At 38.1% G+C, this 23,453-nt stretch overlaps 1 protein-coding gene across 1 annotated transcript; it reads right to left on the reverse strand.

Moving 5' to 3' along the window:
- Positions 1-914: 914 nt before the first annotated feature.
- On the reverse strand, positions 915-2,255 carry LOC120781831 (tigger transposable element-derived protein 1-like). The gene has a single exon (XM_040114052.1). It carries the CDS (start codon positions 2,253-2,255, stop codon positions 915-917), a length of 1,341 nt encoding a protein of 446 aa, XP_039969986.1.
- Between the last annotated feature and the right edge of the window lie 21,198 nt (positions 2,256-23,453).

Here is a 23,453-nt window from a genome sequence, read left to right on the forward strand (position 1 = left end):
AGGCTCGTTCATAACGAATGTTCTCTACCAACATATTTGTACCTTAACGCACTCTATACTGGTACTAATGGCGATTACCTGATTTTCACAGCTTTATCAAGGGGCATCTGTGAAAACATATTTTTGAAAATGTGGCCTGGGCCCCGCTCTCTAAAAATTTTAATGTACATATGTATCTCCTAAACTATTTAAGCTACAACAACCAATTTTGCTGTTTATAAATCTTTTGCATAGGGATTTGTGTTTAGATTTGTCCGTGTGTTCAGTGCGGTTTGCAATAACATCATGTCACGTTTAATTTTGGTACAATGCTTGGAAATTGTCCAAGATTATTACGCAAAAGTGCGTGCTGCGGTGACTACTGTCAGAACTCTTCGCGCAAAAAAACGTCACCGGAATGCTCCTTCTGTGCGCGCTACTCAACGCCTAATTTCAAAATTCGAAAAATGTAATACAGTAATACCCCGGACTTACGCGATAGGTGGGTCCGAGCGGTTGCCGTGTAAGTCGAATTCGCGTAAGTCGGGGTTCAACGTTGCATAGAAATACATATAAAGTTTGTTTAATCGGGACCAGAGTTTAAAGAAAACAATAATTTAGAAGAAAAATGTTTAATAAAGTGTAGGATAATAAAAAAATATTACATTGTTATGAATAAAGTAAGCTAAACCGAAGTTATTTTGATGTCGAAGGCTTCATATATTCTAACAGTGTTGCCTGACAGGTTAAATTTTTCTTCTTTTCACGTAAAATTTCCTCGTAGCATACCAGTAATTTTTTTATCCCTCGTTTTGTAGTAGGAATGCGTTCTTCATTAGAATCAATTTTTTCTAAAATTTGTAACCCCTTTTCAATTGAATTGAGCCCTTCTGTTAAGTTTGCAATTGTCATTTGATTTACCGATTCAACTGGGTCTAGCGAATCAGTTTGGTCAATATCTTGCTCAGATACTTACGCATTTCTATAACCTCGTCAATTGTTAGCTCTTGATTGTGTGAATCTAGCAATTCTTGAACGTCATCATTATCGACCTCTAAATTTAATTGCTTGGCGATATCGATATCTATTATGCTATCGATTTGTTCAGGATCTGAAATGGTTTCTCCTTGGGTTTCAGAGGTGAAAAAAAATGGACACAGTTTTTTCCAGACACCATTGAGAGTTTTTTGTGAAACCTCATTCCAAGATTGTCCAATAATTCTTACAGCATCTAAAACATTGAATTGCTTCCAAAAGTCTTTAACAGAAAGCTCATTGTTTTGTCTCATAGCTTCATGTAGATGTGCAAATGACCGCCTTGTGTAGTAAGCTTTAAATGTTTTAATGACTCCCTGGTCCATTGGTTGAAGCAAGCTGGTAGTGTTTGGTGGCAAAAATACAACTTCCACACGTGGATCAAAATTAATTAGAGTTGCGGGAGGATGACCTGGCGCATTATCAATTAGTAGCATCACTTTAAATGGGATTTCTTTTAATCGGCAGTAACGTTCAACTTCAGGAATAAAATGATGGCCAAACCAGTCTTCAAAAAGAGAAGCTGTCACCCAAGCTTTTGCATTAGACTTCCAAATGACAGGCAAACCAGCTTTAGATTTATTTTTTAAGGCTCTTGGATTTTCTGAGCGATAAACTAACAGAGGTTTTAATTTACAATCTCCAGCTGCATTCGCACCAACCATCAGTGTTAATCGATCCTTGGCGGCTTTAAAACCTGGAAAAGTTTTCTCTTCACGCGCAATAAAAGTTCTTTTAGGCATTTTCTTCCAAAAAAGACCTGTTTCATCTACGTTGAAAATAGTTTGACTAGTGTAGCCACCTTCATCTATCATTGTTTTGAGTTTTTCTGGATAGAGAGATGCAGTTTCTTTATCAGCGCTTGCCGCTTCTCCACTCTCTGCGATGCTATGCCAATTACAACGACACTTAAATCGGCTGAACCAGCCGTTACTAGCTTTAAACACTTCATTTTCAGCCGCCTCCCCAGCTTCTTCTTTTAGTTTTTCAAAAATCTGCTTTGCTTGAAAGCACACTGTATTTTGATCAACAGGACAATTTTTCACTCTTACTTGATTATCACACCATGACTGTAGCAATGTTTCCATCTGTGCGATAATACCGTGACGCTTACGGATGATACTTGAATTCAAAGATTGAGAGTCTTTCACAGCGGTCATAATTTTTTCTTTACCTTTTACAACCGTTCGGACTGTTGATTCCGGTAGGTCAAATTTCTTTGCCAATTCACAAATTTTCATTTTTGTTTCAAAGTCTTTAATTATATTCAGTTTGCATTCCAAAGACAGTGTTTTTCTTTTCTTGTTAGGCTCAAATGACTAATTTTTCGTTCTTTTAGACGACATAATTAGAAATTAAAAGTAAAATGCACTGCGCACTTAAAACAATTTCACGCGGAACACGTTTAAACCTGTCGCAAATTGAACACTGAGTGGGCGGAGCGAGAGAGCCGATGCGCGCGGCAATCAAAATGAAAAACCGCGTATCTTCGAATTCGCGTAAAACGGGGTAGCGTAAGTCGGGGTATTACTGTATTATAGTCTTCACGTTAGTGTGCTACCGTCACAGAAAAGCCCGAAGTGATGGATATGTTTCTGCCGTACAGGCATTTATTGGATTAATCCGAATTAGTCGGTTTAGCTCCGTTCTGAACAGATGGGTCAGCATGGCGAATTTCGTAGTGGGATTTAGCTATGTATCCATATAAGATTGAGTTGTTTCAATAATTGAAGCCAACAGATCATTGAAACCACCGTAGCTCTGTCGGTAAGGCGCAGGAAATCATGAAAAATTTTTTTCCTCAGAGTAAACCTATTCCTGGCTTAAGGGGCTATACCAGTGTGACACTTTCAAAAAAAAAAAAATTGCTTTTTCGATAGTTTATATTTTCAAAAATATCCTGTGAAATTGGCAAGGACTTATCTTGAATAGTTTTTGGATAGCAAAAAAAAAAATTTTTTTTTTTAAATTACTGACATCAAAACTCAACGAGAAATTAACCGATCGACTTCAAATTAAAACTGAGTATTGTTGAATACATTTACTATACAATGACCAACGATCTTTTTGATAGGTTAAAAATTGTCAATTTAGAAAAACCACCATGTTTTACTTAAAAAAATGAATTTTTTTTTCAAATTTACACCATTTTGTTGATATTTGTAATTTTTCCAATTCGTAGGTCATTGTATACGAAATACCTTCAACATCAATGACCTGAATTTGTTTGTTTCAGCTACTCATTCAGCCGGATGGTGTCAGCAGTTGGAGCATTTTCTTTTTTTTTTGCACCTCCGAAGACAGCACATTACTCCGTTCTTTTGCAATATAATATACCTTATTAAGTACGTCGAAAGAAGTTCGAAACATGCAATCGAGTACTTCCTTTTAAAAAAAATCACGAAAAGCGCATAATTTTTCATGAGTTTCCCTGGTATAGGCCCCTAATGGCTTCGGCAAAAAAAAAAAAATTGTCGCTATTGAGGTGAATTAAACCTCTCACTTAACATTTAAACCCATGTTTATCACCACCCACCCAATCAAATAGTATTAGTCAAACCGGAATGGCTGCCTTTCGATTTTCACACCGTGACACAAACGGTTTGCAATCCATTCTCGAATCATACTTCAGAATATATTATATAAATATACAAAACCATGTGCAAGTTAACACGAGCCCTGACGCGGCCACCTAACGGCGAATACATATGTAGAAACAGTTAACTGCATCTGCAGGCCACACAACAGCCTCTAACCCACGACTTAATTAGATATGATGTTTACTTAAGTTGCGAATAAGCGCATTTCAATATTCTAATATTTCATTTAGTTATAAGCTCAACACGTCTTGTGCAATAAAAGGCAAGTTTGCCTATTATAATTGTTTACTGTATAAATCACCAAAGATAAAAGATTTGAAAAAATAGCTATAGGCTATAAAAATATATTTTTTATTATATCTATTTTAAAAGAAGAATTTAATTGGCGCCCCACGTAGGACTGGGTTAGAGAAAAGTGTTAAAAAAAGTAGCAAGAAAATATAAATATATAGCTATATTACCCGTAATAAAAATACATAAATATCAGCAAAAGCTAGAGTTGTGTAAAAAATTAATTTAAGAGAAGACATAAAAAGTAAGCAATTACGTTAACTATGTAGACAACGGGTGGATGGAAGTGTGAGGAAACATTTAGAAGAATGCGTGGCAAATAAAATAAAACAAATCGAGACTGTAACTCCTAAATGTGGAGAAGATAACTAAAAACTGCTCAACAGATGTTTACACAATTTCACATATCAATTACAAGTGTAAAAGTAATTAAAAGTATGTATAATGCAATTGAACTAAATAAAACAAACTGGATTCAAGTGATAATAAAACGCCCAACAACGAATTCTAGCAACCGCTCCCCGAACTTGTTTATTCGATTTAAATTTCGAAATTCGACAGATACCAGTGCGAAAAAGCTAAACCACAAAGGTATAAGAAGACAACCGAATGACGTCCGGAAATAGCATCAATTACATTGTAAGGCTTGCAGATGTAAGTTCATCAATATATGAAAATATTTATTAATTAAAATTAGAAATATATACAAGTATATGTACAGTGAAAACTAAGCGATATATATAGTATAGCGAGTTATATAGTATATATAAATTATCAGGGTGACGAGAAAGGTTTAAGTCCGGGTGATTGCCTGTCTGTCCGTCCGTCGGTGCAAGCTGTAACTTGAGTAAAAATTGAGATATCTCGAAATAGAAAAAAAAAACGATTTCGAGTTCGTAGATGGGCGTATTGGAATTACTGCCACTGCCATTAACTAAAAACATATAAAGGCCCTTAACTAAGCACGAAATTAAGATGTAAAACTATAATTCGGTACAGAGAATCGCAGTATCAAGGGGCATCTGTGAAAACATATTTTTGAAAATGAGGCCGTGGCCCCGCTCTCTAAAAAGCTTAATGTACATATCTCCTAAGCCACTTAAGCTACAACAACCAATTTTGCTGAGTACAAATATTATAAGAACTTCTACCTGCAGTATGAAAGTGGATCGGAGGATATCCCGCTACTAAAAGCGCAATAAATCAATAACCAAATACGTCAGAGACATTAAATTTTACCACTGAGATGGTTGAAAGAGCTTTATGACAACCGATGAAAAAATTGGATGATAGGCGTGGCTCCGACCACGTTTTGATGAAATATCTCGGGACCCGACCTAACGACTTCGACAAAACTTTGTACGTAGCATTAATTTTACATTCCTTATACAAATTGTGAAAATGAACAAAAATGTCTATAGTGTGTGCCATTTTCTGACCAAAATTTTTTTAAATCCAATTAAAACTGTTCCAGCCCCTAAGTACCGAATGTTTAGACACCGGTACCTATAGTTGACTTTTGATTGAAAATGAAGATTAATATAAGATATATATATACAAAATTAAGGGATAATATCTCCCTTATAATGGTAAGTCTGTATGTCGAAAACGGATTCAATCCGATAAATATTTTCTAGGTGGAACATAGGGCCTCAATAAACAAATGATAATTAATTTTATTTAAAGCTATGAATTTAATTTCTCTCCAAGAATAACCACTCTCTGTGCTTCTGCTTCGACTTCCCGTCTCCAAGTGTTGGCTGGTTTCCCGAGTCTTCGGCTTCCTTGCGGATTCCAAACTAGCGCTGTTCTGCTGATGTCATCGTGATTCTTTCGCAGAGTGTTGCCAATTCATTTCTATTTACGACGTCGAATTTCGATATGGATCGGTAGCTGTTTAGTTACGGTCCAGAGGTTAGCATTGCTTATAATGTTAGGCCAGAATATCCATATAATTATTCGGAGACATCGATAAATATATCGATATACTGAATATAAAGATTTTCGAACTTCCACGTGATTTTATACCGCATATGTCGGCCAATATGTGAGTTATCTCAATGAAAATAAGAGAGTGTGTTTTACTCATAACAGTGTATCTTTCTGCTTATAATTGATAAATTTTAGCATAAATTTTACTTTCTTCTTCTTCTTTACTGGCGTAAACACCGCCTACGCGATTATAGCCTAGTTATCAACAGCCCGCCAGTCGTTTCTTCTTTTCGCAACGTGGCACCAAATGGAAATACCAAGCGAAACCAGGTGGACTGGTCTTTCAAACGAAGTGGAGGTCTTCCTCTTCCTCTGTTCTCCCGCCGGGTATTGCAGTGTACACTTTCAGAGCTGGAGTGTTTTTGTACATACATACGACATAACCCAGCCAGCGCAACCACTATCACTTGAACTCGCTGAACTACGTCAATGTCGTTGTATATCTCGTAAAGCTCATGCGATATTCGCCGTGGCCAACACGCAAAGTACCATACATCTTTTCGCATTTCACAATCATTGACATATGCCAGCAGCTGTAGTCTATTATAGAAGATTGTTACTGATCGATTAAGTTGTACATCTCGAATTATTTTTTCCAGCAGCAGATTGAAGAAGTGGCACGATAGGAAGCCGCCTTGTCTGAAACCTCGTTTGGTATCGAACGGCTCGGAGAGGTTCTTTCCGATCCTGACGGAGCTTGGCGCAGATTGTGGGCTCTTCCGTTTTGTGGATTGGGCAGAGTACACTTAAATTCCAATCGCTGGGCATGCTTTCGTCCGACCATATTTTACAAAGAAGCTGCTGCATGTTATTTACCAGTTCTTCGCCGGCGTGTTTGAATTGCTCGGCCGGTATTTCTTCGGCCCCGCCGCTTTGTTCTTCAGACGGATAATTTCTATTGGAACTTCTTCATGGTCGGGTAATTAAACGTCTGCTCCATCGTCATCTATTAAGGAATCGGGTTCGCCATCTCCTGACGTTATATTTTCATTGCCATTCAGCGAGCTAGAGAAGTGTTCCTTCCATAATTTTAGTATGCTCTGAGCATCGGTTACTAGTTCACCTTTGTGGTTTCTACAATTTATGTTCCAGTCTTGGAACCTTCTGTTTGTCACCGCATTTTTGTGTAGAATTTTCGAGAAATTCTCCTGTCGGCCAGCCTGACAAGCTCTTCATACTCACGCATTTCGGTCTCTTTTCTATTCTGTCTGAAAATGCATCTCGATTCCTTTTTCAACTGTCGGTATGTATCGCATCCCACACGTGTTGTGGTCGATTGTAACGTTGCGAGGCAGTCTGCTTTCTCTCCGCCCCGACACGGCACTCCTAATCGTACCAGCTGTTCGTTTGCATTCTCTGAAAACCAATGGTTTCCTTTGCAGCTTTACGTAATGTGTTTGAAATGCCGACCCACATATCCCTTATATCGAGTTGTTCGCAAGTGCTTTCCGAGAGCAGGAGTGCAAGTCGAGTAGAAAATCATTTGTATATGCGTTGTGATTGCAGCTTCTTGACTTCAAACCTTCCTTGTATTTGTTGACGTGCGGTTTTCTGCGGTCCGATTCGATGTTAGGACCTCATAGCGTTCGCACGTCTGAAACCCTGGAGACGTGTCTACCGTCTATTACACCATGATCGATCTGATTGGTGTTTTTTCGATCCACAGACAGTCAGGTACCTTGATAAATTTTTCTATGCTGGGATCTGGAACTTACCGACTGTTGTGCCAGAGAGACCTTCATTGCCCATCCTGGCGTTAAAGTTGCCAAGCACGATTTTAACATCCTGGCAGGGCCAGCTCATACAAGGCAACATTGATCACATCGTCCTTCTCTTCCGTAGGGGCGTGGGCGCAAATCACCGATATGTTGAAGAACTCCGCTTTGGTGCGGATTTTGGCTAAACGTTCAACGGGGTAAGTGACAGTACTCGGCGACGGAGTCTCTATCCTACCACAAATCCCATACCATATTTGGGCTGCTTTATATGGTTACTTTAGTAAATACCACAAGGAGCTACCCGCCTCAGTCCTTGTTCCGTCCATCGCATTTCTTGGGCGGTGGGGATGTCAGCCTTCACTTTACCGAGAGATCAACCAGCTAGGCAGCGGAACCTTTCCAATTAAGGGACCGGTCATTCCAAGTGCATTCCCTCAAATCGTCATAATCAAAAGGGGCGAGACTGTTTAGGTAAACTTTTTCATGGGGGGAGTTTTTTACGTGGCGGGTTCCAAACCTAGCGCACAACCCTGTGGATGGAAAGTTTTGCCTTCTTAGTTATGCTCGCTTCAAACGGCTGTTCTTTGGCTACCCAGAAGATACTTGGTCTAGGACCAGAAGTCGTAAGCTGCTTGAATCATATATAAAGGAATGGTTTGTAGCCAGTCTCAAGTGAAAGACAATCAGAAAACTTTCCTCACTTGTGTGAACTTCTACACATGACTCCATCCTCCAAACTTGGCTATATAACTAATTTAAAAATTTTCGAACATCCAGCTAACTTTACTCTATATGATTGGTCTTAGACCTTAAAGTATTTCTCTGGTTTTGATTCTTGCAAGTTGCAAGAGTATAAATGGTTTTTTGCGCCCGAATTTAGCCTTCTCTTACCTGTTATATACTAAGTTATATAAGAAGATTTTATAAGTACACATTTAATGAAAAAAAATCCAGCATTTTATTGTACGAAGGTTTATATTACAGTGAAAAGTGTAGAGAAAATCACATTAGGGCAAAGCGTTCTCAAAACTAACAAAAAAAATAAAAAAAAAAAATAATAATAATAAATCAAATAAAAACATAAATAAATAACTTTAAATTCGTTATTATTCGTAAGAAAACTCTTGAAAAAAACAACAAACTGGACCATTTAATCAAACAAATTAAAGTAAATAACCGTAAGCAACCAGAATAGTGAATTATTGATAACTAAATGAAAATATGGCTAACTTGAGCGTAGAAATTAATGCTCTTAAACAAAATTTAGATTACTTAACACAGACAAAAAATATTATATACAATCCCAGAACTATAATTCCGGAAGTTCAGTCTCCGACTGATACTCATCGCGAGTGGACGTATTTTCAGACTATTCCCCAGCGGGATATGGCAGACATTGGTAAGACAGCGAGGTAAACGATGCAGCATTATTGTATCGCTTACTCCGATTGATGAAAATTAACACGGGGATGTCTTAGAAAAAGTAACAGATCACCCCTTTCGCTTACCATAGGGATGCCAAAGTTAACGAAGAATTCTTACTAGTAACTACTGAAAAATCCACCAATTGCACAAAAATCCTTAGCTACAAAGTGAATGAATGGAATATGTGAAGTGAAAGTTAACTTTAAAGATAATCTTAACTTTAAAGATAATCTTAACTTTTCCAAATTACAATATTTGCACCATGCCTCAATAATGTCCCTGAAGGTGAAATTATAGAAAACATGAAAGTACAAGGTAAAGTAGGAGTGTATAAGTTCAAAACAAAGGTGGACAATACCTTTCGATCTATATGAATTACCTGGAAATGTGGAGGTTTCATGGCGCTTAGCCCGGGTAGAAAATCGTTATAAAAAACTCGCGGCAACTCACCTATGCTTTGGCCTCGACTCTGCTCAATATCGAATAAAAGCGGGAAAATCGTTATAAAAAACTCGTAGCGGACTGACGATACGTATGTATATGCGCGCGGATCGTACACGAAAGAGGCTCGGCGCCGTCCGTCAGTCCCTTTTGTCCATTGTGTCCGGGGTCCTCGTGTGTGGTGTATATGATGCAGGTGTGTTGACTGTGAGGTGTGGATGATGAATATGGTGTAGATGTGTTGCTTATGATGTGTGGATGATATAGATGGTGTAGTCGTGTTGAGTATGGTGTGTATGTGCGGGGTGTAGGAGTATTATATTAAGAGGGGGGTCAGGTGCTCATTTAGCCATCCCGGCCGCCTACATGACTGTTTAGCCTAAAAGGCGCTGCAGCTGTTGCAGCGTTACCACAACGCTGCTCAGACCCGTAGATCGACGAGGTGGTGGCCCAGGCTGTCGACGCCGCAATGAAGTTCCGCTCCGCTGGGGTGCGCCACGAGCTGCGTGTTGGAATCGGGGTATGCGGCCGCGATGGATGGGTAGCCGATTCAATTTGCGTGCTGCGCTGCGATGTAGCAGCGTGTGATACGGCCTGTGGCATATTTGGCGCAGCCCTCGTGTTGGTAGCCCAAGCGGTTGGCGTGGTTGTAACTGGCGTATCTACCTCTATACCAATCTGTATAGAAAAGATTGTTGATTATTAATCTATCGTACAATGAGATATGAGCCATCGTGCCACGATATGTGGCATGAATGGGTCGTCGTATTGAGCGACCGTTTTTGTTAGTTTTCGACGGTTTATTATTTTTTTTGCGGTTTGTTATTAGCGTATTTCTCGTTTTATTATTTAATTTAGTGATTTTATTATATCGCGATATTATCGGTTCGGTTTTTTCGGTTTTCGGATTCGCGGTAGTCCGTGGTTGGTAAAAAGCACAGCTTCACGAGTGGTCTGGTTAGTGTTCCGTTTTGCGTACGGAGATCCACGACCCGTATGTGACCGTCGGAGCCATAATGTAGCTTTTCTATGCGGCCTAGCCGCCACTCGGTAGGGGGTAGAAAATCATCATAAATAAGGACACAGTCTCCAAGTTTAGGCGCTTGTTCAGGAGTCTTCCAGCGGTATCTTTTGTGGAGATCCTTTATGTATTAGTCCTTCCATCGGCGGCTGAAATCATGATGGAGAATTTTAATTCGTTCCCATCGATTTAATAGAGATAGCTACTCCACGCCTGGCTCAGGAATGACCAGGATGGGTCCTCCTTTTAGAAAATGCCCTGGAGTTAAGGCGGTGAAATCTGAGGGGTCTTGCGATAGTACTGTGAGTGGCCGTGAATTGAGAACGGCTTCAATTCGATTTAATAACGTCGTGAACTCTTCGTAATTGAATTAATGATTTCCAGCTACTCGTTTGAAATGGGATTTGAAGCTTTTCACAGCAGATTTTCATAAACCGCCCATATGAGGAGCGCTTAGGGGTATGAATTGCCAATTGATACCTTCACGGGCGTACTTTTGTACGATGTCGGGTGACACTTGTTTTAAAAAATCCACAAATAGCTTTTCTGTGGCTCGTTGAGCTCCCATGAGTGTTTTGCTATTATCGCTCATGATTTTTGATGGGCAGTCACGTCGAGCGACGAAGTGAGCAAATGCCGAGAGAAAAGGTGGTCCGTCGTCAGATTACTACATAGCTCAAGGTGTACTGCCTTTGTCGTGAAACATACCAATACAGCCACATAGCCTTCCATGAGAGTGGTAGACCTTAACATAGAAATGGGTTTAGAACTAAGAGTGAACTCTTTCTATAAATTGGCTTCGATTCTCTTAGCAGTGATATATCATGGCTGAAGTAGCGCGCTTGTGTATAAGCAATTAGTGCGACCTTTGCCTTTTGTATCTCTGGGTGCGTCACTTTGTTGCATGGGAAATTACGTGATCTTTTACTTTGCTTTTGAGTTGCTCGATAAATTTGAACATATAAGCAACTACTTGCGAGCTTTTGGAAACGATGAAAATCGTTCAAGGATGTCGGCATCATCCAATAATGTGTGTAAGGTGGCGATTTTTCGACCTTCTGGAGCGATAAAGTTGCGCATGGGGGATTGTGGCCAAGCATAAGGAGATTCTATCAACCATCGGGGGCCATTCCACCAGAGGGTGGTGGTGGCAAGGTGCAGTGGCTTGCACCCTCTTGTACCTAGATCGGCAGGATTGTCAGCACTGGCTACGTGACGCCAAGTGGCTGATTCCACTAGGTCAAGTATTTGAGACGTTCGGTTAGAAATATACATCTTCCATGCATGTGATGGCTTTTCCAACCAGGCTAGTACAATTTCGGAATCTGACCACATATATAGTTTGCATTTTGTCATATTTAAATGCATTTGCACCATGGCTACTAATTTTGACAGTAGTAGTGCGCACACATAACTCAAGTCGTGGGAGACTTATAGTTTTCAAAGGTGCCACCTTTGCTTTTGCTACTAATAAGTGGCTTGTGGGCGTGGTGTCATTTTGCGTGCGCACATAGATAGTAGCGCAGTATGCCTTTTCTGAGGCGTCACAGAAGCCATGTAATTCGACTTTGTGATCGGGGGAGAAATTTACCCATCGCGGAGTTTGAATCTGAGAAATATCATTCAGATTGTTTGCGAACTGGAACCATTTTTCTAAGCGAAGAGGTTTCACTTGTTCGTCCCAGTCGGTTCCATCTAGCCATAGTTCTTGTATTAAGATTTTCGCTTGCATCATAATTGGTGAAAGCTATCCTGCTGGGTCGAAAAGTTTTGCCACCGAGGATAAAATCTGTCTTTTCGTTATGGCTGATAATGCGGATATGGACTCTGTCGTGTATGAGAACTTGTCCGATATCGCATTCCATTGGATACCAAGTGTTTTTGTTGTACTTTCCTTTTCGAATATAAGGAAATTAGTGTCCAACAAATTTTCGTTTGGAATATTTTTTAGTGATTTGTGATTTGCCGTTATCTCTTTAAATGGAAACCCTGCGGATTTGAGGGCTTTTATTACCTGTGATAAGACCTCGTATGCTTGTGGAAGAGTGTGACTTCCAGACAAAATATCGTCTACATACGTTTGAGTTTTCAACACTTCAGTTGCCAGAGAAAATTCTGACTTTGTGTTGTCTGCCAAATCGTGGAGTGTTAACTTACTGTTAAAAAGGTAACTGTTTTTAATTTGAAGTCGCGTAAAGGACTTGTGGGGGATCTTCGGAACATAATCCGTTGAAAATCTTGGTCGTCTTTATGTACGACTATTTGCCGATATATTTTTTCCACGTCCCCATTGAATACGTATTTGAACATACTCCAGTTTAATATCCAAAGCATTAAATCTGGTTGGAGTGTGGGTCCCGTAAATAGAATATCATTTAGGGAATTCCCTGAACTAGTGGTTTTCGAGGCATTAAAACAACTCTTACTTTTGTTTTATTTTGTCTGGCGTCACTACTGCGTGATGTGGCAGATAAAAGGAGTAGTATTTGCCATTGACGATTTCCTCTCTTGGAGTTACTTCCTCCATGTGGTCGAAATGGAGGTATTCTTCTAACACACCATCATATTCAGATTTGAGTTCACCTTTTTTAAGTAGGTTTCTTCCCATACTTAGAAACTGCTGTATTGCAGAGGTGCGAGAGTGACCTAAGGCGAGTGTGTTAGGAAATTGTTGCTTAAGTGGTAGTCGTACGACGTACCGACCGTTTTCTGATCTAGTAGTTGTGGCTTTTTAAAAATCCTCACAATACTGATCTTTGGGGGTTTTGACTGATATGGGGGGGAGTTCTTCTAATTCCCAAAATTTTTTTAATTGTGAATTGAGGTACTCGTTTGAGAGTTCCTCAGCTTGAGTTGTCAATGTTGTAACTGGTTCCGCAACTAGTCCACTTAGGACCCATCCGAAAATGGTATTTTGCGCCAGAAGTGTATTTGTGATTTTCTCAATACCTTCGAGTATTATCTGTGGTATGAGATCGCTGCCTAATAGAAGATCTATTTGAGCGGGGTGTTGAAGTTTGGGTCTGCTAGCTTTAGGTGTGAAACCTTTTGCCAATGCTTGCTATTTATATGACAGCTTGGGAGCATATTGGTTAATTGCGGTAAGACAATAGCGTCTGCTCGTATGCGCTTATCCGCTTTGGGTTAAAAGAGGGTAATGGGGCAGATATTATTTGAGTTTTGAACAACTCTTCCGCCCATTCCCGTGATTTCAAAATTGGCCAGTTTGGTTGGCAACTGTAGCTTGTTTTGCGCCCTAGACGCTATAAATGATCGTTGTGATCTTTGGTCTATTAAGGCTCTGAGTTTAAACAGTTCTCCTCGATGTTCGATGGAGACAACTGCTGTGGGTAATAGTACTCTGCTGTGATTTTCGCTATGTAGCGTTTGGGTATTCAACGCCTTTGAGCAGCATGGTGCTTCTTGGCAGTTTTCAGAATTTGTTGTTGCAACTAAACCTGTTGCTCTTTTTACGTTTGCGCTGTTTGTGGGTGAGCTGGAAAAATTGGTTATATGTAACATTGAATGATGTCTTTTATGGCAGTAGACGCAATTAAATTTGCTTTCGCAATCTTTAAGCGTATGCGCATGTGACAGACAGTTGGTACATAATTTTTTCGGTCTTACGAAATTGTTTCGATCGCTAACATTCATTTTTTTTAATTTTTCGCAAGATTTGAGCTTGTGACCTCCTCTACAAAGTTCGCATGACGTTTGTTTATATTGTTCGGAAGTGAACGATTGATTCTTAAAAAAGCTTCTATTTAAATTATTGTGACTACTTGCTTGGGGTCTATTGAAGCTTCTATTGAGGTGGTTTTGAACGTTTTTCGTTCTGACTAGTTTTTTTCTACCCTTTCTGCAATTTCGTATTGGGTAGTAAGAAATTCTTTCATTTGCTGCCACGTTGGGCACTTTCTTCGCGATGAGAGCGATTGCTCCCACAAAAGTAACGATTTTTCTGGTAACGCAGCTGTGCATATATTTCCCAAAATGGGGTCCCAATTGTCTGTGGGAATATTCTGTGTCGATAAAACCGACAAACAATTTGAATCAGTGGATTGATATATTAAGTTAATAAGAGTTTTAAAATGAAATATCGGGTGATTTTTTAAGAGCTTGATAACTTTTTTTAAAAAAAAAACGCATAAAATTTGCAAAATCTCATCGGTTCTTTATTTGAAACGTTAGATTGGTTCATGACATTTACTTTTTGAAGATAATTTCATTTAAATGTTGACCGCGGCTGCGTCTTAGGGGTGGTCCATTCGGAAAGTCCAATTTTGGGCAACTTTTTCGAGCATTTCGGCCGGAATAGCCCGAATTTCTTCGGAAATGTTGTCTTCCAAAGCTGGAATAGTTGCTGGCTTATTTCTGTAGACTTTAGACTTGACGTAGCCCCACAAAAAATAGTCTAAAGGCGTTAAATCGCATGATCTTGGTGGCCAACTTACGGGTCCATTTCTCTGAGCCTCATCGCTGAACAAAATTTGTCGATAAAAAAGCGGATTTTCTGCCAACTTTTCTAGGGCCCATTCACTGAAAATTCGACGTTGTGGCAGATCTTTCGGCTTCAGTTCTTGCACGAGCTGTATTTTGTACGGTTTTACACCAAGATCTTTGCGTAAAATCTTCCATGTGGTCGAATAACACAAACCCAATTGCTGCGAACGGCGACGAATCGACATTTCACGGTCTTCAGCCACACTCTCAGAAACAGACGCAATATTCTCTTCTGTACGCACTGTACGCATTCGTGTGGTTGGTTTAATGTCCAATAAAGTAAACTGAGTGCGAAACTTGGTCACAATCGCATTAATTGTTTGCTCACTTGGTCGATTATGTAGACCATAAATCGGACGTAAAGCGCGAAACACATTTCGAACCGAACACTGATTTTGGTAATAAAATTCAATGATTTGCAAGCGTTGCTCGTTAGTAAGTCTATTCATGATGAAATGTCAAAGCATACTGAGCATCTTTCTCTTTGACACCATGTCTGAAATCCCACGTGATCTGTCAAATACTAATGCATGAAAATCCTAACCTCAAAAAAATCACCCGATAAATAATTAATCACTTAAATTTGACTTAATTATTATTATTTTTTTTAAATGACCGGAAATTATTTTAAGTATTTTATTTTTCTGTGTATATTTCTTTTATATATGCTTTATGTCCAAATGTCCTATAGGGTATACCTATAAGCGGATATTTTAATTATTATGTGCTACTGAGCGCTCGTATTAAAGATCACTGCATATGCATGTATGTACATATGTATTACGCTTTTGTTTTTTAAACAATCCTGCTTGTTTTTGTTGATCAAAAATCAAGGGGTATTGCGGGAAATATGCCAATGTGGACTTTAAAGCAGTGAGCGTATCTACATATGCGACAATACTTATGTACAAATTTTGTATTTTATAAAATTCCTTTTTGTTATATTTATTGTTGTATAATTTGTACCCAATGTCGATTGGGTATTTGTTCCAGTATATATTGAATATATTTATATGCGCCCGTATGTGCATATATATATACTCCTGTATATATACATACATATAAGTATATATGTTTGTACGAAAAACCCCGAAAAGAGAATTAACCGACCGCAGATAATTTTCTCAAGTTCACTATTTTTTTATATATATACTAGCGGGCCCGGTGCCTGCTTCGCACGGCAAAACAAAATAAGAAAAGAAACACACTTGTTTTTAATAAAGTTGGGTTTGTTCCCTATTATTCATCTTTTAATTCTAGTTTCTTACAATCTTAGACTATGTATCACTTAAACTATCTTAGAGCTCTTTCGAAGACAACATTTTTGGTTTTGCCATTAGTTGTTGTGTAGATAAAGAGAACTGAAGGCTTGCCAAGACGTGAGCACGAAACATATAACTGGCCGTGTGAAAAGCAAGGATATTCTAAATCAATTCCACACAATTCCAACGATTGCCCTTGCGCTTTATTTATCTTAATAGCAAATGCAAGACGTATTGGAAACTGTAGTCTTTTGAATTCAAAAGGCAAATCTGATGGAATCATTGGAATTCGTGGAATCAATACATCTTCACCTTTAAACTTCCCCTTTAAAATTGTTGCTTCGATCAAATTGTTCATGACCTTTTTAACCGCTAATCTTGTCCCATTGCATAATCGTGGTTGATTTATATTTCGAAGCATAATAATGGGAGCACCCACTTTCAGTTGTAAACGATGAGGTGGGAATCCGGGTAAATCCAATGAATTCAAAAATTCTGTCGGATTCAGCGTCGTCTTGATTCGTAACCGTGTCAACTGATTGATATGTTACAACCTCGCCAGGAACATGGGTTAAAATGTGCATTCATTTGACCAACGTCTTTATTTTTAGCGGCCATTATAGCTCTTTCAGCTAACCAATTATGATTGCGATAATTTTCTGCAATATTTGGAAAAACACTTGACACCAGTTCTTCTTTTGTCGGTGCAATATTACAAAAGTTATCTGGTAAAGTGATTAAGCCAGTTTCACGATCAACAGCAAGTCGACCATTGCCTATTGCCAACAGTTGCCTTGAAAATGTGTCGGCCGATGGATCGTTTTGAATTTGTACTCGCACATTTGTAGTCAAATTGAGTATTTGTACTTTCTCCATAAATAAGATGACTTTAAACATGCTTTTAATTCATCTGCTGTTGTTGAACGGTGAATCACAGGCAATTTCTAACGAAAATCACCAGCCAACAGAATCAAAGCGCCACCAAATATCTGTTGATCATTACTACGCAAGTCTTGCAATGTCCTGTCTAACGCTTCCACTGATTTCTTATGGGCCATTGTACATTCATCCCACACTACTAATTTGCATTGTTGCAAGACTTTGCCCATTCCCGAATTTTTGGAAACATTACAGGTGGGATTTTCATTTACATACATTCATATTCAGTGGTAATTTAAGTGCAGAATGGGCTGTCCGACCACCATCTAATAACATCGCTGCTATTCCAGACGATGCAAGTGCCGATGCTATATTACTCTGTGATCTTATAATCACTAATAGCAAGGAAATCAGAAATGTTTTGCCAGTTCCTCCTGGAGCGTCTAAAAAAAACATTCCTCCAGTTTCGTTTCGTACTGATTCCATTATGGTATCATATGCGTGTCTCTGTTCTGGATTCAATTTATGCAAATTCAAGTTTATAAATGTGGTCAACTCATTCAAATCATATTGTTTTTCACGATTTACTTCTTGATTGAATGCATCATGCATTGGTCGCTTTGGAGCTGGCAAACCCAATTGTGTCAATGCTTTATTTGCAATTACCAAACAAATATCTTCAATGATAATCAATGCCTCATTAAACATTTCAAGTGTAATCATTAAATCGTTATTTCCTGCAATTCGTCGCATTCGATGCAAAATGTCTTCGGTCATAAAATCCTTAAAATTTTCCCATAATTGCAATGGATCAGATGGAAAACACGTTGCAATAATAATAGCAAATAATGTTCGTATTTGATGAGGAGAACCTATTGCTGATGCATCTCTAAGTGTCGCATCCCATTGATTATCATCTTCCAGTAAATGCAATTCCTGACATGCTTGACGAAAAGTGTGACACTGTAGGCCGTTAACTCTTTTCAAACTCAAAAAAGATGTAGGCCCACGAGCATGAATCAACAATAGACGCAAATAAAAACATTCAGCATGACGCGATGCACTGTGTAGAGACGTCCAATGACATCACTTTCAAAAATGCCAGCATAACCTTGAACTGGTCTTCCTTGCTTATATCTGTTCCATTTCTTTCCAGATCCATTCCAAGTGTAATATGTTGGTACTTGTGAATAAAGCAATGGTTTAGCAAATTGATCACTTTGAGACAATTCGAAAAACGATAATAATGTAGTTGATGGTGGTCGCTCTGCAATTTGCTGTTCAGTATCAACTGTGAAATATACACGTTGTCCATGTTCCAAATGTACTGACAAATGAATAACTGTCGGATTTCGATAATGAATTGGGAACGATAATATTCTCCAAACTGCCTCATTGCTACTGATATACCGTCCCATTTGATATTATGTTATTTCATCATTTCGGTTCCCTGCAACACCAAACACAGCCATGTCGCTGTCTTTATTTATATACTTGCAGATGTATTTAACCGATTTAACAGAATTGCAATATTCTACATTGATATGAGCTTTGAATGCTTTTGATAGTATTGGCGAATAGGGGACAACCCACCTATTATCAACTGTAATATCTTGATTATTGACTCGTAGATTGATTAATTTGCCATTATCATCTGTTGAGCGTCGGCGATACTATGGGTAACCATCATTTCCATTAATTGTCTCGGAAATCAAATCTCTGTGATACCGCTTCGGGCATTTCCCATCTTTCATACATGGCGAATTAATATTTAGAGCACCACATGGTCCATGAATCATACTTTTTGTAACAACATCAAATGAACCTGGATCGATTTCCTGATCAGGAATTTCTGCTGAGATGATGTCATCTATTTGATCGCTTGTTATTTTGTTGACTAACCATACCAAAATATGAGCATGTGGTAATCCTCTTCTTTGCCATTCCACCGAATACATCCAACATCGAACTTCGCCGAAAACTCTATATTTAACAATAAAATCCATCAATGACTTCAGCTTCTGTCTAAGTACTCGTGCAGTTATGTCGAGACGGTCTGTAGAAGATTGCCCTTCATATAAATCTTGCTTGATTTCGTCCCATTGTGGATTACATGTAAATGTAATAAACAAATCTGGTAGACCATACAAACGAACATAGCAAATGGCATCTTGTGCATATTCATGCATGTGTCTTGGACTGTCTCTGTAATTTGCTGGTAAAATAACAACTTGTCCAACATTGTCAACATTTCCATCATTATTGAGATGTACATACGAGTATATATTCTTCTGATCGCAACTTCCGTTGATTTAATCGAATAAAGTTCAAACGCTCTGTTTCTATCTTTGCATACATGTCTAAGACAAATTGATGAAAGAGTCTCCGACATTTCAAAATATGATTTTCCTGATTTTGTCGTATCATAATTCTATGTGCATAATAGTTCATAGCGCTGACATTTTTATTGACTTCACGTTCTGAAGAGAAAAAAAACAAATGGAAATTTAAATCATTTCATACTAATTCTTGTTAAACAAAATTGGAAGAGTATATTAAATACATCAAGCACTCACGTGGATTTGCGGGATCTACCATTTTTAAATTAATAGAGTATCCATCTTCACCCCGACAAAACAAAATTGGGTACTGTAGGACATCGTAAGAGCGATGTGTTTCACAAACACGTTGTAATTGATTATTTCTTCTACACAATATAATGTAACGTGATTGAAACTCATCGCCGACAATCACCTCAGCAACTTCATTATTTATAGGTGCATTAAATCTTCGTTCGTGTTCTCCAATTGGTCTTCTATCAGCACGAATCACGATTTTATGATCATCAGACGGCATCTGATCAAGTGCTGTCCGAAAAGTATCAATCAAATCATAATGTTCATGAAACAATGCTTGCAATTCACGTATTATTATTCTTCTAGCACTTGTGAATATTGAACAACGTGCACCTACTTCATTTTCATTATTGCCAAGGAAGTAGATTTGCAAGAACTGGTGGTTTGCATCTGGAAATGGCAATAATCAACCAATCCTATAAAAATTTGCCCTTGTATCTGAAATTGTGAGGCAAAATATGATTGATTAGAACTTGTGAAAAGTTCTGAAATGTCGCTGTATGCTTCATTCGAAATTCCCAGAGCCGAAATTACCTTAAATGTCGGCATGAAATTATTTCGTATTACATTCGTCGCTCCAAAGGAAGTCATTTTAAAGCACGAATTATACATTTGGATATTATCCAAAAAATGTTTCGATTGCGGCGTTGTTCCTGAAATTAATATTGCCAACGGTTCCGGTGGGTATTGTAATTCTGGTAATCTTACTTTGCCACTGACACAACACATTCCAGGTGTTTCATTATGAAATTTCAGTGCATTATAATGTTGGCATACTTTGTTCATTCCACCAATCACCACAAACTTATGCAACACCTTTGAACATTATGATTAATACTCGTACTTGTCTTCCTACGATCTGAACGCGATCTTGCATGTTCCCTTGTATTTGCAATCTCTTGTTATCGCTGTTCTTGCGAGTGATTTTCCCTTTCGCTTGATCTATTTTGCGTTCTACGCGACCGACGTGCAAGGTCAGCTCTTGCTCTTTGTGGCATTTTTAGAAGAAACTAAACCAAAGATAATAAAGAACTTCAGTAATAAATTGATGAACTCCAGCAAATTCTGGACTCGAAAAGCACCAAAAAGTCACGAAAAGACACGAAAATTGTTAAAAATATGCTGTAAATGTGTCAAAATTCAATAAAAAATTGGCCAAAAAATCGAAATAATTTTTTTTTTACCGTTCGGAAGCGAAAATGAAACGCTCGAGATCGTCTGCACTCGAAAAGCACCAAAACGTGAAGAAAAGACACGAAAATCTGCTGAAAATGTGACAAAATTCAATTAAAAATGTGCCAAAAAATCCAAGTAATTTTTAGCTCACCGATCGGACATTAAACAAAAAAAATTCACTCAATTTTTTAATTTTTTTCACAAAATATCAAATTTGAGATTATGTCACAAAATCATATGATGCACTTGTAATAATCAGAACACTTGTTTTTAATCGATTTTTATCTCGTTAATCATTTTTTTTTTTGTTTAATTTTTTTTAACAAAATATTCAAATTAAAACGATGATTAGAACGAAAATTAATTTATTTTTATCAAAATACTCACCAAAAAATGCGAAGATTATAATATTTTCAAAAATCGATTATGATAAGATGAATTACCAATGACGTCCAAAGAGAAAAGAGAAATGATAACAAATTGCTATTTGCATTACTCCGTGCAATGCTCTCCAATCCACAAACGACCAAAATGTATTCAATACTAATGAATGCTGTATGCGGAACAAAAAATTCCTGCGGCAAAAACACACTCAATTCATATACGCCCCGCACACACATGCGTTATCGGATTTCAACCAAACTTCATATAAACCATGTATGGGCCACTGCCTACGTAGTGTATAAGTTTGGTTGAAATCGCACAGCGCGTTTATGATTAGTTCGGCGACGTACATATCCGGACTTATTTTTATGTATGTATATGCATACTAGCTGACCCGGCGAACTTCGCACCGCCTAATTATTGGAGGTATATTTAGTAAGTCACAAACACACGACACAATACTTTTTTAATTTTATTGAAATTTGCTGCTTTTAGATTTTTAGGAATATTAAAGAATTATGGTATAGATGCACAGCAAAGAGACGTTAACATTTCAAGTGACATTTTACCATAGACAATTTTTTTTGAGTGAATACTGACAAATATTTACACTATAACTATCAAACTACATCTGTCGTTTTTTTTTTTTGACGATGGCCATGGTTAGGAAAAGAAGAAGAACTACATCTGTCATCGAGAAAATAAAGAACTCAAACAACTATAATATAGTTATAGTGAAGCTATATATCCCTCAACTCCTTAAAATTCATTGTCCGTTTTGTAAAAAGTGGATGGAACGGCAGAAAAAAAATAATAACTGTCCAGATTGTATTAAATTATTATTAAGATGCGACGAATGCCACAACATAATCGCTGTTACCTTCAGATTTTGTACCAAGTGTGGTAAAAATTTAGAACGAATAACGCGTGAACAGGGCAAAAGTACAAAAAAAATATATTAAAGCAAAAGCTGCTATCTAAACCAAAACACGTTTCTACAATGACATCTTCATCATCTGAGGAGACATTCTGTGAATTAAATTTATCGGCCTAAGACATACAGGACATTCAAGTTATTGAAGACAGCCAAAAGCCCAACATCAAGAATGTTCTGGTAGATATTGATGTTATTGAAGACAGCCAGCAGCTCAACATTGATAATGTTCTGATCGAATCAGATTTGTCCGAGTCGCCTAGTACTTCCACCATATTATCATGTCCTGGCGAGCCAAGTGGTTCCCAAGTAGATGGAGCCAAGTTGATGGAAATAAAGAGTTACTAATACACGTTGACATTAAGGATCCAAATGCACATATTATTGGGTCACGTTTTGATTTCGGTTAAAAAGTCACATACAAGTTATTTTTTGTGAAAATTCCAAAGCATGGATTTGTAGTGCGAGTCAGAACCTTCATTTTGATAACATTGGTTTGATAAAATTCTACAAAAATTTAAAAGTTATAGCCATTGGCGCAAAAAACCTGATTTTGCGATTTTGAAAAAAGGTGGGGAATGTCGGTCAGTAAATCGATTAAAACATGATTGTTACCGATAAAAAAAGTTGAGCTGTCAACTGCCTTACCATTGCCAATATCCAGCAACTGCTTCGAAAACACAGTCGCAGTTTGATCTTGTTGCAAAAACACTCGCATGTTAGTAGTTAATTGTAGTGTTTTTACGTTCCGCCACAAATTTGATGATTTTAGACATGCGTTTATTTCGCCAGCAACAGTCGATCGAGGAATTACTGGAAGAGTCTGACGAAAATCACCTGACAACAGTATCATAGCTCCACCAAAAATGTTTTGGTTATCACGTAAATCTTTTAACGTCCTATCTAGTGCCTCCAGCGACCTCTTGTGCGCCATTGTGCGTTCGTCCCAAATTATCAATTTGCATACTTGGAGAGTCTTCACCATAGCGCTATTTTTGGCAATGTTGCAAACTGGCGTTTCGTTGATATGCATGTTTAATGGTAATTTTAAAGCTGAATGTGCAGTTCGTCCGCCTTCCAATAAAGTTTCTGCTATTCCAGATGAAGCCAACGCTAGGGCTACCTCATTTTGCGATCGGATCTTTGCTAATAGCAATGAAATTAGGGAACGTTTTCA

This window comes from Bactrocera tryoni, unplaced genomic scaffold (genome assembly GCF_016617805.1).
Source record: "Bactrocera tryoni isolate S06 unplaced genomic scaffold, CSIRO_BtryS06_freeze2 scaffold_7, whole genome shotgun sequence".
Classification (NCBI taxonomy): domain Eukaryota; kingdom Metazoa; phylum Arthropoda; class Insecta; order Diptera; family Tephritidae; genus Bactrocera; species Bactrocera tryoni.

What these genes read in the sequence shown, in the direction of transcription:
- LOC120781831 (XM_040114052.1), bottom strand. Translation starts at nt 2,255, where the DNA reads ATGAAAATTTGTGAATTGGCAAAGAAATTTGACCTACCGGAATCAACA.